The sequence below is a fragment of the Saccopteryx leptura genome, chromosome 3, assembly GCF_036850995.1.
Source record: "Saccopteryx leptura isolate mSacLep1 chromosome 3, mSacLep1_pri_phased_curated, whole genome shotgun sequence".
NCBI lineage: Eukaryota > Metazoa > Chordata > Mammalia > Chiroptera > Emballonuridae > Saccopteryx > Saccopteryx leptura.
This window is the reverse complement of record NC_089505.1, coordinates 80,950,617-80,974,321: the sequence shown is the minus strand read 5'-3', so window position 1 is coordinate 80,974,321 and position 23,705 is coordinate 80,950,617. Positions and strand designations below refer to the sequence as shown.

General features: G+C 47.1%; 1 protein-coding gene across 1 annotated transcript; it reads right to left on the bottom strand.

The window, feature by feature from the left end:
* Nucleotides 1–23,703, bottom strand: NLRP9 (NLR family pyrin domain containing 9). The gene is made up of 9 exons (XM_066371968.1): nt 23,424–23,703; nt 18,280–19,849; nt 15,446–15,607; nt 14,765–14,926; nt 6,061–6,231; nt 3,208–3,378; nt 1,693–1,863; nt 1,038–1,208; nt 1–133 (listed from the first exon to the last, which is right to left on the bottom strand). The coding sequence occupies exons 1-9, from the start codon at nt 23,701–23,703 to the stop codon at nt 1–3; spliced, it is 2,991 nt and encodes a 996-aa protein (XP_066228065.1).
* Between the last annotated feature and the right edge of the window lie 2 nt (nt 23,704–23,705).

The following is a 23,705-nucleotide window of genomic DNA, read 5'->3' as shown; positions in this document are numbered from 1 at the left end:
TCAGATGAGGGAACCTTTCATACTGAGCTCGTCCCTTTTCCAAGGTTGGTGGACAATGGTCAGGTGGGTTTTTCTCTCTTCCACAGCTTTCAGCAGAAGCTGGGTTTCCTCATCAAATGCAGATTTTTCCAGCCTGAGAAGACAGACATATTTGGCCCCCTAATTGTCTTCATGCCCTTCTTCCCTAGATTAAGACTGGGAGAACTGCATCGAAGGTGCAGAGAAAGCACAGATCTCTTCCATAGAATAGGGGATACGAACACTAGAGATGTGAACCATTTTGTTCACCTGGGAGCCCAACATCTGGAAGGCATTCAAATACTCACTCTACAGGTGTCCATCATATATACTCTTAAGTGAAAATATAATGTTCAGAATAATACTAACTGCTACTCTTGATTTAGGAATGGACTTCTGGGTCAAGACTCTGCTCACGTCTTTATAGAACCCCTCCCACCTCTAAGCTGGGATTGTATCATTTTGGGCAATGTAAGTATAAGGTGGTTATTTCTAGTAAAAAAAAAAACAACAAAAAATGTGGTTCTTGCCTGGGGAAATTTTGCCTCTTGGGAACATTCAACAATGTCTAAAGATATATTCCTAACTTCCGGGAATGAATATAATCACCAGTATTTTTTAAATCAATTGATTTTTCTTGCGATTTGATTGACACGTAATATGGTATATGTTTAAGGTACACAATGCGTTGGTCGGATACATCTATATATTGCAACATCCTGCCCTCCATCATGTCACATAATTACAATTTCCTTTTCGTGGTGAGAATAGTTAAGTCTGATCTCTTGGCAACTTTGATGTTTCCATTTCTGATTGTCGTGACTGAAGGGAGGTGCTAGGGGTGTGGGACATGCAGGTAGAGACCAGGGATGCTGCTAACATCCCACAATGCACAGCAGAGCTCCCCCCAATGAAGAACTCTGCAGCCCAAATGTCCATCGTACAAGAGCTCAGCCAACCTGCCCTGTAGACGAACATCACTCTGAGGTCACTCACCACCCAGGGAAACATCCACTCACCCGAGCAGCTGCAGGACACAGTCTGGGTGGCACAAGGCATCACACAGTATGACCATCCCGTCATGGTCAAAGCTATTCCAGTCCAGGTTCAGGCCCCTCAGTGATTTGCAGACAATGAGAGCCCAGGCCAGGTCCTCACAACAGGCAGAGGTGAGCTGACATATTTCCAGCCTGCAAGAGGGACACACACACACCAAAGAAACCGCCCCAGCTTTGGGTGAACTGGAAGGCACACCATGGTGAGATGCTAATTCCATGCCTCTGAGCAGGAGACTTTACATTCTAAACCGGCAGCTCTCTACTGGGACCACTGTGCCCCCGCTGGGGAACATGTGGCAATGGCTGGAGATATTCAACACACCAGGGGATGCGAACTGGCATATCATGGGTAAAAAGAAGCCAGGATGCAGCTAAACATCCGACAATGCACAGGACAGTCCTCCCTCTCCATCACAGCAAAGAACTATTCAGTCCCCAAATTTCAACAGTGCCAAGATGGAGAAACCCTTGTTTCCCAGGACAACATTTTACTTTCGATGTTTTTCAAGACCCCACTTGTTTTTAAACCTGCTTTCCTTCAGTCCAATGAATCCTCCAGCCGCTCCTGTTTTTGAAATAGGGGAGACTTCTCCTAAGACACTCAGTAAACACTCACCCAAGATTTTCTAGTTTGCAGTTAGGATGCTTTAGAGCTTCACATAACCGTTGGACACCGGCATCTTGTATTTTATTGTTTCCCAGTTTCAGGGTCTTCAGGTTTTCATTGCTAATAATAACCGCAGAGAGGTCCTCGCAGCAAGCAGGAGTGAGGTAGCAACCTATCAACCTGAGGGATAAACACACACACACACACACACAAATAGATACTATTATGAGGTTCAATCTTGAGTGCCTCAGCTAATTTTCACGTGCTGATATGAAGGATAAAAAGCCCAAGTTCTTTTGAGATGATAACAACGATGATGATGATGATGATGATGATGATGCTGATGATGGTGATGATGATGATGGAGATGGTGATGATGATGATGGAGATGGTGATGATAGTGTACGTTGGAGATGGTGGTGATGATGAGGATGGTGATATGGATGATAATGGTCATGGTGGTCATGGCGACAGTGCTGATGGTGTTGATGGTGATGATGTGATGGTGAAGACCCTATAACTTCTCAGTTCCTTCTTCTCAAGCTAACACCCTGGGCTCCCTGCCTTTTTCCTGTCCTCATGATCTCTCTGCCCAGGGCCCCTCTGCTCTTCTTTTCCTTGCTGTTTTGGGATGCTCTTGACTCAAATACCAGTAAGGCTACCCATCATACCCTTCATATCAATCCACACAATTGTCAGCTTTTGCTGAGGAATTCCCTGAGTATTTTATATAATATCATGTCCCAGTCTCTGTGCTGTATTTAAGCTCACGAGTCCCCACAGTACTTATAAGTGCCAAGATTGAGAAAACACTCAATTCACACTTACGTGCAGCCTCACACTCACATATGTGTTCATGCACTTTTGTGTATGCAGATATACGTGTGTATGTGAAACTCCACAACATCGACTTCCGTGGAAACCGGATGATGGAGCATCTCATTCAGCACTTCCCTCATCTACCCAGAAGAGCTTCTAGTACCTACAGGAGGCATGCATGACTTTCGTGATGTGTCTCCTACTATCGTTTATCGTTCTTGTCCCAGGCAAGTCACTGATGATAGTTCTGTATGTCCATCATTCCCTCAGTTCTTTCAGGCAGGGCATGTAATTTACCCCCATGTTGCACATGGGGAGAGGTGAGGAACCCTCACAAGTTCACCTAACTAGTCTTGGGCACTGAGGGCTCCATTTCCAGTCTCCCTGAGACCAGAGACTCAACCATCGAGTAGCATGTCCCAAATGGACTGGCGAATCCTTTAATTAAGACATACCCACATCAGCGCACCACTGGGCATTTCTAGAAGTGCCAGGCGGGGTCCACGCTTAGCCTTTTTTTTTTTTTCAGCAGACCCCATGATTTTCCCCCATCCTGTTTCCTCCTCAGGATACCAGTATAAAAGAGAAGAAGAAGAAAGGAGAAGAGGAAGAAGAAGAGGAGGAGGAGGAGAAGGAGGAGGAGGAAGGAAGAGGAAGAGGAAGAGGAAGAAGCTGACATTGGAATTAAGTCATAAGCAGACCTACCACAACTGCTGTAAGCTGCAGCTTGGCTGCTTCAGCGCTTTACACAGAGACGCCACCCCACCATCTTCCAGGAAGTTGGACCCCAGATCAAGAACGGACAGAGATTTGTTGCACAAAAGGGCTTGGGAAATGTAGTCACAGGCGACAGAAGTCAGGCAACCGTACTGCAACCTGCAGAGAGAGGCACACACACAACCAATGCATCCGCCTGCTGACGCTCTACGTGGTCATCTTTTCTGAAGCCACGTGCAGAATCTCTATCATTCCTTGTACTCCATAGTCACCTGAGACAAATAGGGGTAAAATGCAAAGCAGCTGTAAAAATACAAAGGCAAGAAGGTGGAAGACGGAGTCCCCAACTGGGGAACAGAATCTCAGATTCCAACTCTAAGTCAGGGCTCCACTCCAGCTGGGTGACCTCGGGCAAAGCCACCCCTTCTCAGGTGACACAGCTTGCTGACTCGTTTAGTGTGATGTACTGGATGACATCCTATTTCACATGATTTTTTTTTTAATATTTGAAATTAAACTGTGTTGCCTGATCAGGCAGTGGCACAGGGGATAGCGCGTTGGACTGGGATGCAGAGAACCCAGGTTCAAAACCCCAAGGTCACCAGCTTGAGTGCAGGGTCGCTGGCTTGAGCGTGGGATCATAGACATGACCCAATAGTCGCTGGCTTGAGCAAGGGGTCAATCGCTCTGCTGTAACCCCCTGGTTAAGGCACATATGAGAAAGCAATAAATGAACAACTAAAGTACCACAATGAAGAACTAATGCTTCTCATCTCTCTCCCTTCTTCTCTGTCCCTATCTGTTCCTCTCGCTGTCCCTCTCTGTCTCTCTCTCTCTGTCACTAAAAAATAAAAATAAACTGTATCTTTATGGGTTCTTGCATATGCACTGTTGGGAATTTGGAACATAACAAGAAGCCTAAGGTAGAAGTCGCTCAGAACTCAATATGACATCCTGGATGTATCTGGTTTAGTTGGCATCATGTTAAACATTTAAAAAAAAAATTAGCAGTCAACATGTCACAACCTAGAGATGTCACATGGAATTCCACACTTTCTAGCTACCTCAGACAAGCCACAGCCCACGGTCTCGTGGCAAAGACAAGTATAAGGGGACAGAGAGTGCCCCTTGGGTGGGGCAGGCCCTGTGCATGTCACTGTCACCCCTGCCAGCCCCTCACTCACGCCTGTTATCTGACCCTTTCTCTTTCAGGAGCACCTGAGATCGTGACCTCTGGCAAACACCACTCCCTTGTGGGTGTTCTTCCTTTCTAGCTCTTCTGATTTTTGAGATTAGACAATAGGCATCTAATTCATACTTTGTTCCAATAAAATAAGCATTTTGAAAATTGGTTAATACTTTACTGGTTGCATAATATAACTTCCCAATGACTCACTACTCCAGACTCACAGCCCCTCTGAACACCTCCATGGGTGTTCTTTCACTTTCTCCCATTTTAAATTAATCTGGATTACCCTGGCTGGATAGCTGGGTTGGTTAGAGCATCGTCCTGGAGTGCAGAGGTTGCTAGTTCGATCCCCAGTCAGGGCACGGACAGGAACAGATTGATGTTCCTGTCTGTATCTCTCATTCCCCTTCTCTCTTTAAAATTTTAAAAATAATCTAGATTACCATCTGAATAAAAAAATGTTTTTAATTTAATGGCTTTTTAGAGAGAGAGAGAGGAAGAAAGAAAGAGTGAGTGAGAGAGAGAGAAACATCAATTTGCTGTTGCACTTATTCATGCATTCATTGGTTGACTCTTGGATGTGCCCTGACCGGAAATTAAACCCAAACGCTGGTGGATCGAGATGATACTCTAACCAAATGCCACTGTGTGTGTGTGTGCATTGCATGCATCTATACACACATGCACACCTGAGCATGCACACATGCACAAATAAAAGCGTTGCTTCTAAATGACTCAACTGCTCCCATGGACATGGGTGTTCCTGCACCTGTCGCCCTTTAAGACACCACAGAATTTTGCAGGATTTAACGCTACATTTCTTGTGTGGCCTCAGAGGCTAATCAAGCACAAATGCTGCTGCTACCCCAGCCACACACCCCAGCAGAGGACGCTGTCCGCCTTCTATACCAGATGCAAGACAGAAACTGAGACAAGGGAGGGTGCCTGGTGATAACACAGAACATATGAAGCCCCGGGCCTCAGAGGAATCACGTGAATCCTTTTTTTCCTTTTTTTGTGTGACAGAGACAGAGAGAAACAGAGAGAGGGACAGGAAGGGAGAAAGATGAGAAGCATCAATTCTTCGTTGTGACACCTTAGTTGTTCACTAATTTCTTTCTCATATGTGTCTTGACCGGGGTCTACAGCAGACAGAGCGACCCCTTGCTCAAGCCAGCGACCTTGGGTCCAAGCTGGTGAGCCTTGCTCAAACCAGATGAGCCCACGCTCAAGCCAGAGACCTCGGGGTTTCGAACCTGGGTCCTCCGCATCCCAGTCCAACGCTCCATCCACTGCGACACCACCGGGTCAGACCTGACTTCATTTTTCTTAATGATTTCCACTCTCACTTCCCCAGCACCGAGCACACTTACAGACACAGTGTCCCTCGTCATGACAACGAGGATTCATCTGGCTGCAAATTCAAGGCCAAGCACCTAGGAACCAGCTGGCATCTCCTGAATCCAGCCTCGTGGTGCCTATAGGGGGCAAGCGTGTGCATGCACCCCATTTTTACACATGGAGCTGCGGAGGCTGGAGAGCTAGCTCAGGCCTGTCTATAGGCTCCCCTCCGCAGCCCCCTGCTCGGTGAGCATTCGGTCACCTTGACAACTGAGCGTACGGCGATCACACGTCCGGGCAGACCAACTTACAACAGTATCTCCAGGGAGCAGCATGGGTGCTGCAGAGCCTCGCACAGAAGCATGGCACCTCTGTTCTTCACGGGGTTCTCCACCAGGGAGAGCAGCTTCAGCTTCTGGTTGCAGACCAGGATGGAGGCGACATCTTCGCAGGCTTCCTCCGTGATGTCGCACTTCCCCAACCTGTAGGTGAGACACAGGGTGTGAGCAGAGGGGTCACAGGGCGTATTGACCAACAGGAACAGACTCACAGATACGGAGAATAGACAGATGGTGGGGCATGTGGGAAGGGAGTTGTGGGGCCGGGTGGAAGGGGAGAGGGGATTGAGAAATAGAGATCAGTATTTACAGAACAGTCATGGGAGTATAAAGTGCAGCACAGAAAGTATAGTCAATAATATTGTAATAGGCCTTGGCTGTTTGACTCAGTGGTAGAGCGTCGGCTGGCTGGTGTGTGGAGGTCCCAGATTTGATTCCCGGTCAGGGCACACAAGAGAAGTGACTATCTGCTTCTCCACCCTCCCCCCCTCTCGATTCTCTCTCTCTCTCTCTTCTCCTCCCCTCCTGCAGCCATCGCTCAATTGGAGTGAGTTGGCCTGGGCACTGAGGACAGCTCCATGGTCTCTACCTCAGGTGCTAAAAAACTGGCTCTGGTTGCAACAAAGCGACACCCCAGATGGGCAGAGTATCGCCCCCTAGTGGGCTTGCCAGGTGGATCCCAGTACAGGTGCATGTGGGAATCTGTTCCTCCTCTTCCCCTCCTCTCACATATATATATATATATATATATATATATATATATATATATATAAAAATAATTATGTATGGTGTCATGTGGGGACTACAATTATTGAGAAGATCACTTCATAAGGTATATAAAAGTCTAATCACTATGCTATGTACCTGAAACTAATCTTTATTATATGCAGCTTAAGTGTCTGTTTGTTGCCAATAGCTTATTGGTTGCTTGCGTAACTGTACTAGCCAATGGGGTGAAGTTGCCACGGCTGAACACAAATTGAGCGGGTCAGGGGGAAGGTGAACATTTGTTTGCATTGGCAATCATCTGTTTTACATAAAAACTACGTCTTAACGTAATTTCTTTTAAGAATGCCTCCTAGAAAATACAACACTGAAGAGAAGAGAAAAGGAGCTAAAGCTGCACAAAAACAGCTTTCTCCACAAAAAGAAACCACTGAGCAAAGAAAGACAAGGCTTGCTTCAGTCACAGAGCAATGCGTCTTTCTCAGCAAAATGAGACTGATGAGCATAGAGAAACAAGGCTTGCCTCAGATGCAAGACAAAAAAGCCTGTCTCGACAAAATGAGTCCCTTGAACAAAGGCAGGAGAGAAATGCAAAAAAAACGACAGAGTAATGCTGACCGAAACGCAAAAAGGATTAAAACAGTTTCAAACGGAGAAACTTTAATTTTTGAGCACTCCTCTGGTGACATGAATATGAGCCTGCATTTGGACACGGTCAACTTTATGTTGCCTGTTCAAGAGTTCGTGAAAGGGCCCTGGCCGGTTGGCTCAGCGGTAGAGTGTCGGCCTGGCATGCGGGGGACCCGGGTTCGATTCCCGGCCAGGGCACACAGGAGACACACCCATTTGCTTCTCCACCCCCCCTCCTTCCTCTCTGTCTCTCTCTTCCCCTCCCACAGCCAAGGCTCCATTGGAGCAAAGATGGCCCGGGCGCTGGGGATGGCTCCTTGGCCTCTGCCCCAGGCGCTAGAGTGGCTCTGGTCACAGCAGAGCGACACCCCGGAGGGGCAGAGCATCGCCCCCTCGTGGGCAGAGCGTCGCCCCTGGTGGGCGTGCCAGGTGGATCCCGGTCAGGCACATGCGGGAGTCTGTCTGTCTCTCCCTGTTTCCAGCTTCAGAGAAATACAAAAAAAAAAAAAAAGAGTTCATGAAAGAACGGATGTAAAATTAAAAATAATTGATGGTCCTCTGCAAGGCGAGCTTAAAAATGATGGAAAGACTCTTATTTAACATGGTGCTAGAAGTTCTGGCCAGAGCAATCAGACAAGACAAAGAAATAAAAGGCATCCATATCGGAAAAGAAGAAGTAAAGGAATCACTTTTTGCTGATGATATGATCCTATACATCGAAAACCCGAAGGACTCCACAAAAAGATTACTAGAAACAATAAACCAGTACAGTAAGGTCGCAGGATACAAAAATAACATACAAAAGTCCATAGCCTTTCTATATGCCAACAATGAAATATTAGAAAACGAACTAAAAAAAAAATCCCCTTCACGATTGCAACAAAAAAAATAAAATACCTAGGAATAAACATAACAAAGAATGTAAAGGACCTATATAACGAAAACTACAAGGCATTGTTAAGAGAAATAGAAAAAGACACAATGAGATGGAAAAATATTCCTTGTTCTTGGATAGGAAGAATAAATATAATTAAAATGGCCATATTACCCAAAGCAATATATAAATTTAATGCAATTCCCATCAAAATTCCTATGACATTTTTTAAAGAAATGGAACAAAAAATCATCAGATTTATATGGAACTATAAAAAACCCCGAATAGCCAAAGCAATCCTAAGGAAAAAGAATGAAGCTGGGGGCATTACAATACCTGACTTTAAACTATATTATAGGGCCACGATAAATCAAAACAGCATGGTATTGGCAGAAAAATAGACACTCAGACCAATGGAACAGAATAGAAAGCCCAGAAATAAAACCACATATATATGGTCAAATAATCTTTGATAAAGGGGCCAACAACACACAATGGAGAAAAGAAAGCCTCTTCAACAAATGGTGTTGGGAAAACTGGAAAGCCACATGCAAAAAAATGAAACTCGACTACAGCCTGTCCCCGTGTACTAAAATTAATTCAAAATGGATCAAAGACCTAAATATAAGACCTGAAACAATAAAGTACATAGAAGAAGACATAGGTATTAAACTCATGGACCTGGGTTTTAAAGAACATTTTATGAACTTGACTCCAATGGCAAGAGAAGTGAAGGCAAAGATAAATGAATGGGACTACATCAGAATAAAAAGTTTTTGCTCAGCAAGAGAAACTGATATCAAAATAAACAGACAGCCAACTAAATGGGAAATGTTATTTTCAAACAACAGCTCAGATAAGGGCCTAATATCCAAAATTTACAAAGAACTCATAAAACTCAACAACAAACAAACAATCCAATAAAAAAATGGGAAGAGGACATGAACAGACACTTCTCCCAGGAAGAAATACAAATGGCCAACAGATATATGAAAAGATGCTCAGCTTCATTAGTTATTAGAGAAATGCAAATCAAAACTACAATGAGATACCACCTCACCCCTGTTAGATTAGCTATTATCAACAAGACGGGTAATAGCAAATGTTGGAGAGGCTGCGGAGAAAAGGGAACCTTCATCCACTGTTGGTGGGACTGTAAAGTAGTACAACCATTACGGAGGAAAGTATGGTGGTTCCTCAAAAAACTGCAAATAGAACTACCTTATGACCCAGCAATCCCTCTACTGGGTATATACCCCAAAAACTCAGAAACATTGATACGTAAAGACACATGTAGCCCCATGTTCATTGCAGCACTGTTCACAGTGGCCAAGACATGGAAACAACCAAAAAGCCCTTCAAAAGAAGACTGGATAAAGAAGATGTGGCACATATACACTATGGAATACTACTCAGCCATAAGAAATGATGACATCAGATCATTTACAGCAAAATGGTGGGATCTTGATAACATTATATGGAGTGAAATAAGTAAATCAGAAAAAAACAAGAACTACATGATTCCATACATTGGTGGAACATAAAAACAAGACTAAGAGACATGGACAAGAATGTGGTGGTTACCAGGGGTGGGGGGAGGGAGGAAGCAGGAGGGAGGGAGGGAGAGAGTTAGGGGGAGGGGGAGGGGCACAGAGAAAACTAGATAGAGGGTGACTCTGGGCAAGGGGTATGCAACATAATTTAATGACAAGATAACCTAGACATGTTTTCTTTGAATATATGTACCCTGATTTATTAATGTCATCCCATTAACATTAATAAAAATTTATTTATATAAAAAATGATGGAAAGATCTACACAAGAAATGGTGTGTACAAAGAGATCTTTGACATGTGAATTAATATTTTATTATTTAAATCACCTTTATTTATTGAGCTAGCGGTGGCTCTTAAGAAATGTACCACCAGTGGTTTCCTTCATTGCACTCTACTTTAAGCAATTAAGCAAGTAGAAGGGGGAAACCCCGTGGGGCACTAAGCAAAGGGGCATCCTCGCCGCCTGCCCTGGGTAATTCAGTTTGAATTAGCAGACACCTTTGCACAAATCATTTTAATTATAATTTATAATATCTAGAACAGCAGTCATTTTGTATGACCGCCGGGCTTTCTAGTATACTATAATCTTGTACATCAAGTGGAATTGAAAAGTTACCTATGAGGGAGCTCCCATAAGACTATCCACTGATTTCTCAACAGAAACATTTCAGGCCAGAAAGGGTTGGCAAGAAATATTCAAAGTGATGAAAAGCAAGGACGTACATCCAAGATGACTCTACCCACCAAAACTATCACTTAGAATCAAAGGCCATATAAAAAGCTTCCCAGACAAGAGGAAGTGAAAGGAGCTCCTCACTGCCAAAGCAGTAGTACATGAAATGTTAAAGGGTCTTCTTGAAGAGAAGAAGATAAAAAACATGAACAATAAAATGGCAATAAATACATACCTATCAAAATTGAATCTAAAAAACAAAATAAATAAGCAGAACAGAAACAGAATCATAGATACAGAGGACATTTTGACAGCTGCCAGATGGGAGGATGATTGGGAGACCAGATGAAAAAAGTAAAGGGGTTAAGAGGTACAGATGGGTAGTTACAGAACAGTCACATAGATGCAAAGTATAGCACAGGGAAAATAGTCAATAATATTTATTCTAATAACTATGTATGGTGTCAGATGGGTATGAGATTTATCAGGATGATCCCTTAGTAAGTTATATCATGTTTAACCACTGGAGTATATATCTGAAACCAATATGATATTGTATGTCAACTGTCATGGAAAAATAAAAATTATTTTAAAATTTTTTAATTGGTCTTGGACCACACCCTGACTTCTAATCTCACACCTGCCAACTCAATGTCCACATTTCAGATTTTTTTTTTTTTGTATTTTTCTGAAGCCGGAAACGGGGAGAGACAGTCAGATAGACTCCCGCATGCGCCCGACCGGGATCCACCCGGCACGCCCACCAGGGGGCGACGCTCTACCCACCAGGGGGCAATGCTCTGCCCCTCCGGGGCGTCGCTCTGTTGCAACCAGAGCCACTCTAGCGCCTGGGGCAGAGGCCGAGGAGCCATCCCCAGCACCCGGGCTATCTTTGCTCCAGTGGAGCCTCGGCTGCGGGAGGGGAAGAGAGAGACAGAGAGGAAGGAGAGGGGGAGGGGTGGAGAAGCAGATGGGCGCTTCTCCTGTGTGCCCTGGCCGGGAATCGAACCCGGGACTTCTGCATGCCAGGCCGACGCTCTACCACTGAGCCAACCGGCCAGGGCCTTTTTTTTTTTTTTTTTTAATGAGAAAGAGAGAGAGGGAGAAAGGGATATACAGGAAGGGAGAGGGATGAAAAGCATCAATTCTTCATTGCGGCACCTTAGTTATCCATTGATTGCTCTCTCTTATGTGCCTTGACTGGGGGCTCCAGATGAGCCAGTGACCCCTTGCTCAAGCCAGCAACCTTTGGTCTCAAGCCAGTGACCTTGGGCTCAAGCCAGTGATCATGGGGTCATGTCGACAATCCCACATTCAAGCTGGTGGCCCGCGCTAAAGCTGGCAACTTCCAGGATTCAAACCTGGGTCCTCAGCATTCCAGGTGGACACTCTATCCACTGTACACTGCCCAGATTTTTTTTTAAATAAAAAAGCAAATATAATTACATAACTCTCCTTGTTAACCTTTGGTTACTTTCCACTGAAGTTAGGAACAAGTCAGAGCCAATGGTTCTCAACAGGGGTGATCACTGACTTCCAGAGGACATTTCTCTGTGTCTGGAGACATTTGTGGTTGTCACATCTGGGGAGAAGCACACCACTGCCATCTAATGGGGGGAGGCCAGGATGCTGCTCAACATTCCACATTGTTACCGGCAGTCCCCCACAACAAAGGGTTATCCAGACTTCAATCTGATTATCTGGTTATTTGTCAATAGTCCTGAGGTTGAAAAGCTCTGGGTCTGAGCTCTAATGCACCTTCAAAAGGCATCCCATGAGCCAGAGCCAGTTTCTCACTGTTGGCACTTCCGGATTTTGGGCTGGATGATTCTTTGTTGTGCATTGGAGGAAGTTGAACAGCATCTGAGGCCTCCACCCACTAGATGGCAGCAGCATTTTCCCCATGCGTTTGTGATGTTCAAAAGTATCCCCAGACACCGGCATCTCCACAGTGACAACACGGCCCTTTGTTGAGAAATACTAGGCTAGAGAATAGCGGATTTTGAGGACCTCTCAGATCCATTACCAAACTGAAGTCAAGAGAAGAGTTGGTCTGCCCCAAAGAGGCCAAGTTTCCAGCTAAGATATCTCGACAACTCACTCCTGCTTTCCTATATCTGATACCCAATAATACTTAGGTGAATGAACAGTAGATAAAACTCTTTGTAAATGGCATAACATGAAATGGGGCAAAAATACTCAGGAATTCTGCAAGTTCCCCTTGAGTAGAGAAAGCTAGAGTAGAAAAATAATAAAAGAATTGTTGTGGCCCTGGATGGTTGGCTCAGCAGTAGAGTGTCGACCCAGCATGTGGAAGTCCCAGGTTCGATTCCTGGCCAGGGCACAGAGGAGAAGCACTCACCCATCTGCTTCTCCACCCTTCCCCTTCTCCTTTCCCTCTGTCTCTCTCTTCCCCTCCCGCAGCCAAGGCTCCATTGGAGCAAGGTTGGACCCACACGCTGAGAATGGATCCATGGCCTCTGCCTCAGGCGCTAGAATGGCTCTGGTTGCAGCAGAGAAATGCCCCAGATGGGCAGAGCATCACCCCCTGGTGGGCATGCTGGATAGATCCCGGTCAGGCACATGTGGGAGTCTGACTGCCTCCCGCTTCTAACTTCGGAAAAATACAAAAAAAAAATTGTTGTAGAACAAAACTAAAAAACAAAATTATTTTTAAAGAAAAAAAAAAGTATGGAAACACCTCAAACAGTAAATAGGAGCTACAGTAAACTTAAATGGTCCAACAACTCTTATGCACAGAACCTGCCTCCTCCGGGTTTTGTTTACTGCTACTTCCATTCCTTCCCTTTGTTCCTTCTACTGAAAAAAAAAAAAAAATAGGTTGAGCCTGTCTAGAAATCACCCAACCAGGGGAGCATCATCCCAGATCAGTTTTAAGAGAAAGAAAGGCCTTGGCCTGGGTAGCTCAGTTAGTTAGAGCATCGTCCATAAATAGATAGAACAACAAATCAATGTCTCTCTCTCTCTCTCCTTTCATCTCTTCTTCCTCTCTCTCTCAAACCAATTTTAAAAAGTTTTTAAATTAAAAAAAAGAGTAGAAATCATTTTAGGCAAACCAGTCACTTCCCCTCTGGACTCAATGTCATCATCAGCTGCATTAGACAATCATATTTGTGGTCATTGCATCCTTCCTTATTTTACGTTTCTACAAATATCTTCAGGGGAAAATATTTGGGGTTCTGGTTTTGGCATGGTTGGCTGAGGGCAGACATAAGAAGAGTCAGATGGGCCCTGGCCAGTTGGCTCAGTGGTAGAACATTGGCCCAGTGTGTGGAAGTCCCGGGTTCGATTCCCGGCCAGGGCACACAGGAGAAGCACCCATCAACTTCTCTACACCTCCCCCTCTCCTTTCTCTCTATCTCTCTCTTTGCCTCCCGTAGCCAAGGCTTCATTGTAACAAAGTTGGCCCGGGCACTGAGGATGGCTCCATGGCCTCCGCCTCAGGCGCTAGAATGGTTTCGGCCACAACGGATCAACACCCCAGATGGGCAGAGCATCGCCCCCTGGTGGGCATGTGGGTGGATCTCGGTCAGGCACATGCCAGAGACTGTCTTTCTGCCTCCCCACTTCTCACTTCAGAAAAATATGGGGAAAAAAAAGAGCAGTCAGGTAAGGTGCCTGTGAGAAGTCAGCTGGTCACACAGACAGGGAGGATGAGACGACCTTTCTGAGAGGACACCTTGCCCAACAGACTCCATCTCCCCTCATTAGCATCTTTTTTATAGGGACAGAAAGAGTCAGAGAGAGGGATAGACAGAGACAGACAGACAGGAACAGAGAATGAGAAGCATCAATCATCAGTTTTTTGTTGTGAGACCTTAGTTGTTCATTGATTGCTTTCTCATATGTGCCTTGACTGTGGGCCTTCAGCAGACCGAGTAACCCCTTGCTCGAGCCAACGATCTTGGGTCCAAGCTGGTGAGCTTTTGCTCAAACCAGATGAGCCCGCGCTCAAGCTGGCGACCTCAGGGTCTCGAACCTGGGTCCTCTGCATCCCAGTCCAACACTCTATCCACTGCGCCACCGCCTGGTCAGGCTCCCTTCATCAGCATTTTTGCAGATACTGTGACAGAAGTGATGGATATGCGAGTCAGAGGCTGATGCAGGAAAGAATGGAAATGGGTGCATTCAAACTGCCAAGTCCTCATGGGGAGGGGGGAATATATGTTCTTCCTCACCGACACCCCAGGCACTTACATGAGCTGTTGTATGTTGCACATGGGATGCTTCAGAGTCTCACACAGCTGCCTGACTTCCTCCTGGGAGAGATTGGTGCCATGCAGGTTCAGGTAGGTCAGATGAGCACTGTGAAGAATGGCTTTAAAGAAATCGATACCATTTCCAAGATCAGAAGCAAAACTGTACCTGCAAAGAACGAGAAATTGGAACCCACCCATCCAACAAAGGGTCACATCACTGTTTTGAGAAATCTGGTTACTCTCGCCTATAATTTTTTTTTTTTTGACAGAGACAGAGGGAGGCAGAGAGAGGAACAGATAGAGATAGACAGGAAGGGAGAGAGATGAGAAGCACCAGTTCTTCATTGTGGCACCTTAGATGTTTATTGATTGCTTTCTTATTTGTGCCCTGATTGGGGGGGGGTAGGTACAGCAGAGCAAGTGATCCCTTGCTTGACCAGTGACCTTGGGCTCAAGCTGGTGAGCCTTGCTCAAACCAAATGAGGCCGCGCTCAAGCTGGTGACCTCGGGGTTTTCGAACCTGGGTCCTCCGCCTCCCAGTCTGACGCTCTATTCACTGCACCACCACCTGGTCGGGCACATACTAACTATATACTCAATTGTTGTAAAGCCAGAGTGGAAAGAATGAAGCTCTCCTATTTAAAAAAAAAAAAAAAAAAGAGGCCGATATCCAACTTACACCAACTTTTGAAGTTTGCAGGTGGGCTGTGCCAGCGCCTTCCAAAGGATCGCATGGGAGGCCTCATCGAAACTGCAGTTGTACAAATCCAGAGTCTGGAAGTCCTGGCTGGTGGTGAACACGGAGCAGATGTCCCGCCAGTAGGCGAGTTTCTGGTTGTAACTGTAGGAGGACGGACAGGGGCTGAATTCAACTCAAGACCTTCTCAGAACAGGAAGCACGCCATTCCCAGAGCCCCTCCAAGTGGAGGGACACCCAGGCCTGACCAGGGAGGGGGGAAGACAGGTAAGCGGAGTCCATGTGGCACAGTGGTTGAGAGAGGGGACCCTGAGGCCACAGCAATGGGATCAAAACCCCTGTGAACCACGTTGTTAGTGGTGGGGCCCTGGGCAGGCTAGTCAATCACATTCTGCCTCCATTTCCTCCTCTTTCGGGTCATTGTGCTTGGTTATTGCAAACAAAGCTTGGTGCTGGGTGACCCATTGGTGAATGGGTTTTGTGTCCAAAAACATGACTGCACAGGTGTACAATAAATAAGTCCTGGGGATGTAATGTACAGGGTGACAACTAGAGTTTAGATATATATAAATATATATATTTATATCTATTTATATTTTTATATATATGTATATTTGTGTGTGTGTGTGTGTGTGTGTGAGTGTGAAGCATGGAGGCAGAGAGTCAGACTCTGGCATGTGCCCAAACAGGATCCACCCGACATGCCCACTAGGGTGCAATGCTCTGCCCATCTGGGTCATTGCTCTGTTGCAACCAGGGCCATTCTCAGCACCCGGGGTGAACTCTTTCTAATCGAGCCATAGCTGTGGGAGGGTAAGAGAGAGATAGAGAGGAAGGAGAGGGGGAGGAGTGGAGGAGTGGAGAAGCAAATGGGCGCATCTCCTGTGTGCCATGGCTGGGAATCGAACCTGGGACTTCCACACGCCAGGGCCGACGCTCTACCACTGAGCTAACTGGCCAGAGCCAAGAGACTAGATCTTAAGTGTCCTCGTCACAAGACAAAAAAAAAATTCTACAACTTTGTATGGTGATGGGTAATAACTAGATTTGTGACCATTTCGCAATATATACAAATATTGAATCGTTATGTTGTACAGCTGAAATAAATAGGCTGTTATTTGTCAATTATATCACAATTAAGATTTTTTTATATTTTCTTTTATTTATTCATTTTAGAGAGGAAAGAGAGAAAAAGAGAGAGAGAGAGAGAGAAGGGGGAAGGAGCAGGAAGCATCAACTCCCATATGTGTCTTGACCAGGCAAGCCCAGGTTTCAAACTGGCAACTTCAGCGTTCCAGGTCAATGCTTTATCCACTGCACCACCACAGGTCAGGCAAGATTTTTTTTTAACTTAAACATGAATTTGAAAGGTGCAATGTATTTGAGGGCTAAAGTGTAAGCTGATAATCTAACCCCAATGAAAGGGTAACAAGTTAAAAATCAGCAAAGAGATAAAACAGAAAAATTCAGAGGAAACTAGGCAGAAGCTTCCAAGAGCCCCTTCTCAGTGTAAGCACCAGGATATGCTAACATGCCATGAGCCCTGGCCGGGTAGCTTGGTGGATTAGAGCACCGTCCTGATTCACCAAGGTTGTGGGTTTGATCCCTGGTCAGGGCACATACATACAAGAATCACCCAATGAATGCATAAAGAAGTGGAACAACAAATTGATGTTTCTCTCTCTCTCTCTCTCTAAAATCAATAAGTAAAATTGTTTAAGAAGAACTTCTTTTTAAAAAAGTTAGTTATTAGCCCTGGCAGGCTAGCTCAGTGGTAGAGCATCGGCCCAGTATGGGGAAGTCCCAGGTTTGATTCCCAGCCAGGGCACACAGGAGAAGCACCCATCAGCTTCTCCACCCCTCCCCCTCTCCTTCCTCTCTGTCTCTCTCTTCCCCTCCCTCAACCAAGTATCCACTGGAGCAAAGTTGGCCTGGGTGCTGAGGATGGTTCCATGGCCTCTGCCTCAGATGCTAGAATGGCTCCGGTTGCAACAAAGCAACGCCCCAGATGGGCAGAGCATCACCTCCTGGTGGGCATGCTGGGTGGATCCCGGTCGGGCACAAACGGGAGTCTGTCTCTCTGCCACCCCACTTCTCACTTTAAAAAAATACAAAAAAATAAAAAATTAGTTTTTAACAAATAAAAATAAATAAAATGCCATGAGACAAAACAAAAGTGTTGTCATGACAACAACAAAACCTACTTGTCTTTCTATTTCAGCTCGGCTCTGTGAAGTAGTTAACACATTTCCCCCATGTTTCTACAGATGGAAAACCTTTCAGAAGTCACTACTCACGGTCACAGAGCTAGCAACTTTGAGTACCAAGGCCATGATTTGTTGGGGTTTTTTGTTTGTTTTTTTTGTTGTTTTTTTACAGAGACAGAGAGAGAGTCAGAGAGAGAGAGAGATAGGGACAGACAGATAGGAACGGAGAGAGATAAGAAGTATCAATCATTAGTTTTTCATTGCGACACCTTAGTTGTTCATTGATTGCTTTCTCATATGTGCCTTGACCATGGGGCTACAGCAAGCCGAGTAACCCCTTGCTCTAGCCAGAGACCTTGGGTCCAAGCTGGTGAGCTTTTGCTTAAGCCAGATGAGCCCGTGCTCAAGCTAGCGACCTTGGGGTCTCAAACCTGGGTCCTCGGTATCCCAGTCCAACGCTCTAGCCACTGCGCCACCGCCTGGTCAGGCATGGCTGTGGTTTTTTTAAGGACAGAAGTATAAGGACCCGTGAAATACCCAACAGGAAATGGAGCAAGCCACAGGTGAGGGGGTGGGGGGGGCAGGGCGGGTCGTAGCAGGTGGACTTACTCTAAGGCATCCTCCGAGTTCTCTGAAAGCACATTCTCTACGCACAGGTGCAGCTTCTGCACGTTCCGGCAATGACTGAGGCAGAAGGAAGACACGGACAGGTCGTCCACGTTGCCGATGTAAATGTTCACATTGTGGAAGAAGTTCATCACCTGCGCAGTGAAGGCTTTGTCCTGGGTCTCGAACAGGTTGTTCAGCATCTCCTGAAAGTTCAGCACCGACGTGTTGGGGTCACGGCGACTGAAACCCCAGAGGCAGCGGGCCACCTCCTGCTTCACCTTCTTGGACAGCGGGAAGCCGAAGGCAGCCTCCAACAGCCTGGCTGTGTCCTCGCTGCAGAGCCCGAACAGGTAGGTCCCCACCTGCTGCATGTACGTGGGGCCTCCTTTTGTCACCACGGAAGCCATGACTAGCTGGGTGACAGTCCCAACAGCCGGGGGAGGGCTGCCGTCCTGGGGCCGTCGCAGCAGGTACCAGACTGCAGCGCAGAACTCCTGGACGCAGGCGTGGCAGAAGGTGAACTGGTCCCCGTTCCTCCGGAGGAGCCGCATGTCCAGCCACCTGGTGGCCTCGGATTCCGAGACCCCGTTCCTCCTGAGGTCCCCGGGCTGGAAGGCAAACATGTCGGTCCAGATGCCCTCAACCGCCAGGGCACACAGGCTTCGGAGCCGGGCTCGGCCCTGCCTGGGTGGGCAGCCCTGGAGCCCCGATTTGCACACGCTGGTGACAAAGGAGGCGTAGAGGTTGGTGGCGCTTCCGCAGACAACTCCCAGGGCGTCCCCTCTCTCCTGCTGCCATTTCAGGCAGGTGCAGATCAGCCAGCACGTCAGGGGGTAGCGACACAGGATGAACAGCGCCGTGTTGTCCCTGACCAGACGGAAGGCTGTGGAGACTATGTCCTTCCCCAGGAAGAAGTGGGAGAAATACAGCTCCCTGTCCCGTTCGGAGAGTCCCGGGAGGGTGATGGATCTGGGATGCTGCAACAAGCAGGCCATTCTTCGCGAACCTAGCTCGCCCACGGAGACCAGCAGGGATGACTCTGGCAGCAGGTGCTTTAGCAGCAAGCTGCTGAGGATCACCGGTGTTGGCCGGCGCCGTCCGGGGTCATCACAGAGGTCACTGGCGTCCAGGGTGAACTTCAGCTCCTCGAAGCCATCCACGATGAACAGGATCCTCTCTGCCCGGGAGAGAATGGCTTCAATGGGCTCGGAAGCCTCGGGCCAGTCCCTGGACAGGAGTTCCACCAGGCTGGTCTCTGGGGTGCTGTTCATCTCGCAGCCGGCCAGGAAGAAGATGAAGGTGAACCGATCCTCCCACAGGTGTCCCTCTGCCCACTCCAACATCACTCGTCTCAAAAGGGTTGTTTTCCCGATCCCCTCCGGGCCCCCCAAGACCACTGAGAGGGAGGGGTCCCCGGCTGCTGGGCGGGCTGCGTATGCGGCACACAACTCCTCGTACTCAGTCTTGGTGGTTTCTGTGTAGAAGTCATCAGGCACTTGGAGGCAGGTCTCGTTGTCCCAGATGAGACGGAATTTTTCCTTCATGTGACTTTTATAGGGGTTGAACTTGTCTGAGTTAAACAGGGCAGAACACAAGACAGTCTTTAAACATCCACTCATTCGCCATCACGAAGACAAAGGATGGTGGGATAGAGAAGGTGTGGTACATGTGGACATGGAATACTACGCAGCCATGAAAAATGATGAACTGTAAGTGAAACCCTATGGAATTCATCTTTCTCTGTCTGACTTATTTCACTTAGCGTGATACCTTCTAGATCCATCAATATGGCCGCACATGGTGAGGTTTTACATTTTTATGGCTGAGTAATATTCCATTGTATATATGCACCACATCTTCTTTATCCAACCTTCTATTGATGGACACATGGGTTGCTTCTATAGCTTGGCTCTTGGTCATAATGCTGCACATAGGAATACATATATCTATTTCAAGTGAGTGTTTTTGATAAACACCCAGAGTAGAATTGCTGAGTTGTCTACTACACAAACACAAACAAAATAAAAACAAACAAATAGAAACAGAGACAAAAGGGGTGGTTACTAGAAAGGAAGGGGTGGGTGGATGAGAAGAAAGGGGACTATCATCAATAAGATTGCGATAAGTCTATACAACGACAGACAACTACTAGAATCAGTGGGGCGATCACACCATAAGGTCTAAAAACATCAAATCACTACATTATATACACCTGAAACTAATATAACCAATGTATGATTCTATACAAACTAAAACTCTTAAAACAATTCCATTGTAATCCCCAACATAATAGTAAGGAAAGTTTGAATGCTACATTTTCAGGAATTCTTTTAAAAATGTAATATTGCCACATGCCCACCACATGCATGGATCTTCAGAGAGTATCACGCTGAGTGAAATAAATCACACAGGGAAGGACAAGACTGTACGATTTCACTCATTTGTGGGATGTAAAACGGAAAGCAGCAAACAAGGTCACAGACAACAGTATGATGGCTTCCAGAAGGGAAGGGAAGGGAATGGGGGCAGGTAGAAGAGGGTAAAGGGGGGGGTACATGGTGACAGGAGGAGACTTGACTTGGGGTGGTGAGCACACAGTGCAAGGCACAGAGGACGTATTATATAGAATTGTACGTCTGGCATAATGCAACTTACACAATGTCATTAACCAAAGCCACCCGATTGTTTTAATTTTTTTTAATGCACTCATTCTTTGTTACTCAGAATAACCCTTACATATGGACTTAAACACACACATGAGGACGAATGTCCATCCATGGATGACCAGGGTGGCTACCTTTGTTTGGTTAGGACTGGAATCCATCTGAAATTCTGTCCACGAAAGAACCCGACTGAAGCTGGAAGCCCACCTCCGTGTTACTGGTTACACCAAGCGGTGGACACATGGAGACAACATTTTAAACTGGAAGGGTGGACACAGCGTCTGCCAGGGGTCAGGGCCGAGGACATTGCGAGTGCTGTTGTGTCTTCCGCCACCTCAGAAATCCACTAAGGTTCACTCTCCTCTCACTTTACAAGAAAATGTTGAGGGACTTAATGGTAGCCAGCAAATGTGGACTCATGAATAAACATCAGGGTCCAGGGTCTATCCCACGTGTGTCTGTCTTAAAAACCATAAAGTCCAAGACGGTTTCTACTGCCCTGTGCTGAGTGCAGCTGATTTCAGAGACACACGCTTGGACTGTCATTCTTTCAACCTGCCCTTTCTGTGTTCCTTCCAGGGCCAAGCAGCCCAGGAGAGGGGGTGGACACAGCTACAGATATCAACAGGGACCGTGCCCGGCCCTGAACAGGTGCACACTAGAGAAGGTACACACTTCTGCGTGTCGTCCGAGCAAAGGGCACTGGTGGCTTTGTTAAAAGACGTATGACTGGAAAATACCTTGGGATGGAAAGATGTCTCTCTATGTCTGTCTCTGTCTCTCTGTCGCACTATCTTTGTCTCTCTGTCTCTCTCTGTCTCACTGTCTTCATCTCTCTGTCTCTGTCTCTCTCTCTGTCTCACTGTCTCTCACTGTGTTTCTCATTTTCTGTGAGTGTCTCTGTCTCTGTGTCTGTCTGTCTCTCTCTCTCTCTGAAAGAAAGGGGCAGGGTTGTCAGCAGTCGCGACCTAAGATCAGGATCTCTGAATCTCCGGGTCCCTCCCCTAAGACACAGACCTACTCTGTGCACACTGGCCACCTGAGCCCACCTCTGTAGTCCCACCGAGACACTCAGAGTCAAGAGGAACCGATGTCCACATGAATCTCACATGTCCCATTGTGCGGCGAGTAATAAATGTTCTAAATCTTTTTGGGCTTGTCATGTCCTTAGACACCCAAGCTAGGGGAGTGTCGCAAGTGGACCTGACGGTGGCTTGCTGCTTAGGAACTGCCTTCGCCATTGATGGTGCAAGTCACTAACCTCAGGTCCATAAACCAGAAGGTCGCCATGGTCTGGCTGCTTCTGCCCTGAGACTTCCATGCTACTGTAACCCACCCAAGTCTCAGTTCACCTATCAGAACAAAAAGCCTACTCCCACAGTTAGATAAAAATCAACGAGAGGCGGGCCTGTGAAACTGGGCACAGCCCCCTGCGGCCTTCGATGACTCTCTCAGCGAAATGTTAAAAAGAGTGATGCGTCTGACACGTCATCTGTTTGTTTGCTGGGACTTGGAACTCACCGCCTCTTCATATATTTTCTGGGAAAATCAAGGAGCGTCTCCCCACTTGCAAACCCCAGAGCCATGGTGAGGATGCAAAGACATTATGCTCAAAAGGTGCTTCTGGCCCTGGCCGGTTGGCTCAGCGGTAGAGCGTCGGCCTAGCGTGCGGAGGACCCAGGTTCGATTCCCGGCCAGGGCACACAGGAGAAGCGCCCATTTGCTTCTCCACCCCTCCGCCGCGCTTTCCCTCTCTGTCTCTCTCTTCCCCTCCCGCAGCCAAGGCTCCATTGGAGCAAAGATGGCCCGGGCGCTGGGGATGGCTCTGTGGCCTCTGCCCCAGGCGCTAGAGTGGCTCTGGTCACAACATGGCGACGCCCAGGATGGGCAGAGCATCGCCCCCTGGTGGGCAGAGCGGCGCCCCTGGTGGGCGTGCCGGGTGGATCCCGGTCGGGCGCATGCGGGAGTCTGTCTGACTGTCTCTCCCTGTTTCCAGCTTCAGAAAAATGAAAAAAAAAAAAAAAAAAAAAAAAAAGGTGCTTCTGTGTACCTGGGGGCACTCACTCTCTGTAATGATTCCCTACTGTCAGGATGCTGCCCGGTCCCTCATGTGGGTTCGGTCAGAAGGACAGACAACTACCATAAATAGGCAATTCCCTCTCAGCAGATGCCAAGTGCCAGGTCATCTCCTGGGGTAGCATCAAATCAACTTGGAACAGAAAAATGGGGACACCACTTAGGTAAACAGTCCGTCTCAGACACCACCCACCCACCGGCCATTGCTGGCCCACGTATGAGCCGAGTTGGCTTGTGACAGTTCCACCACCTCCAAGTCTCCCCTTGATCCGTAACACACATCCGTTCCCAGTGGATGGCGGGGTGACCGTGAATCCATGACGGTATCACCTTCGTGACTGTGAGCTCTCAGTAGAGCCACCTTCCCCGCCTCCACGAGCCCCACCCCTCACCTTGCACACTTACTTCTGATCTCATCTTGAGCCCTGGCCCAGAGATCGCGCCGATGGACCTGCAGAAACAGGCTCAGTGTGATCTCCCATGCCCATTTGCCTGGGTAATGCTGGTCCAACAATGCTGCGAGGTCCTCTCTCGAGGCCTTCTTCAGCTCAGGCCACGGGATGGGCTGCAGTTGGAATTTCAGAGGCTCTTCTTTGAGGAGCTCCTTAAATTTCCAGAACTCTTCCTTTCTGAGCTCCCCCAGGTACCACAACAAGCCAAATTCAGAGAAGAAAGATTCGGCCATCT

Bases quoted from the DNA above. Each gene is read 5' to 3' on its own strand.
- NLRP9 (XM_066371968.1), bottom strand. From the start codon at position 23,703: ATGGCCGAATCTTTCTTCTCTGAATTTGGCTTGTTGTGGTACCTGGGG. The intron at 15,608-18,279 runs GTAAGTCCACCT...GTCCTCCTACAG, and splicing joins AACTCGGAGGATGCCTTAGA to TTACAACCAGAAACTCGCCT. The intron at 1,864-3,207 runs GTAGGTCTGCTT...TTTATCCCTCAG, and splicing joins TGCAGCTTACAGCAGTTGTG to GTTGATAGGTTGCTACCTCA.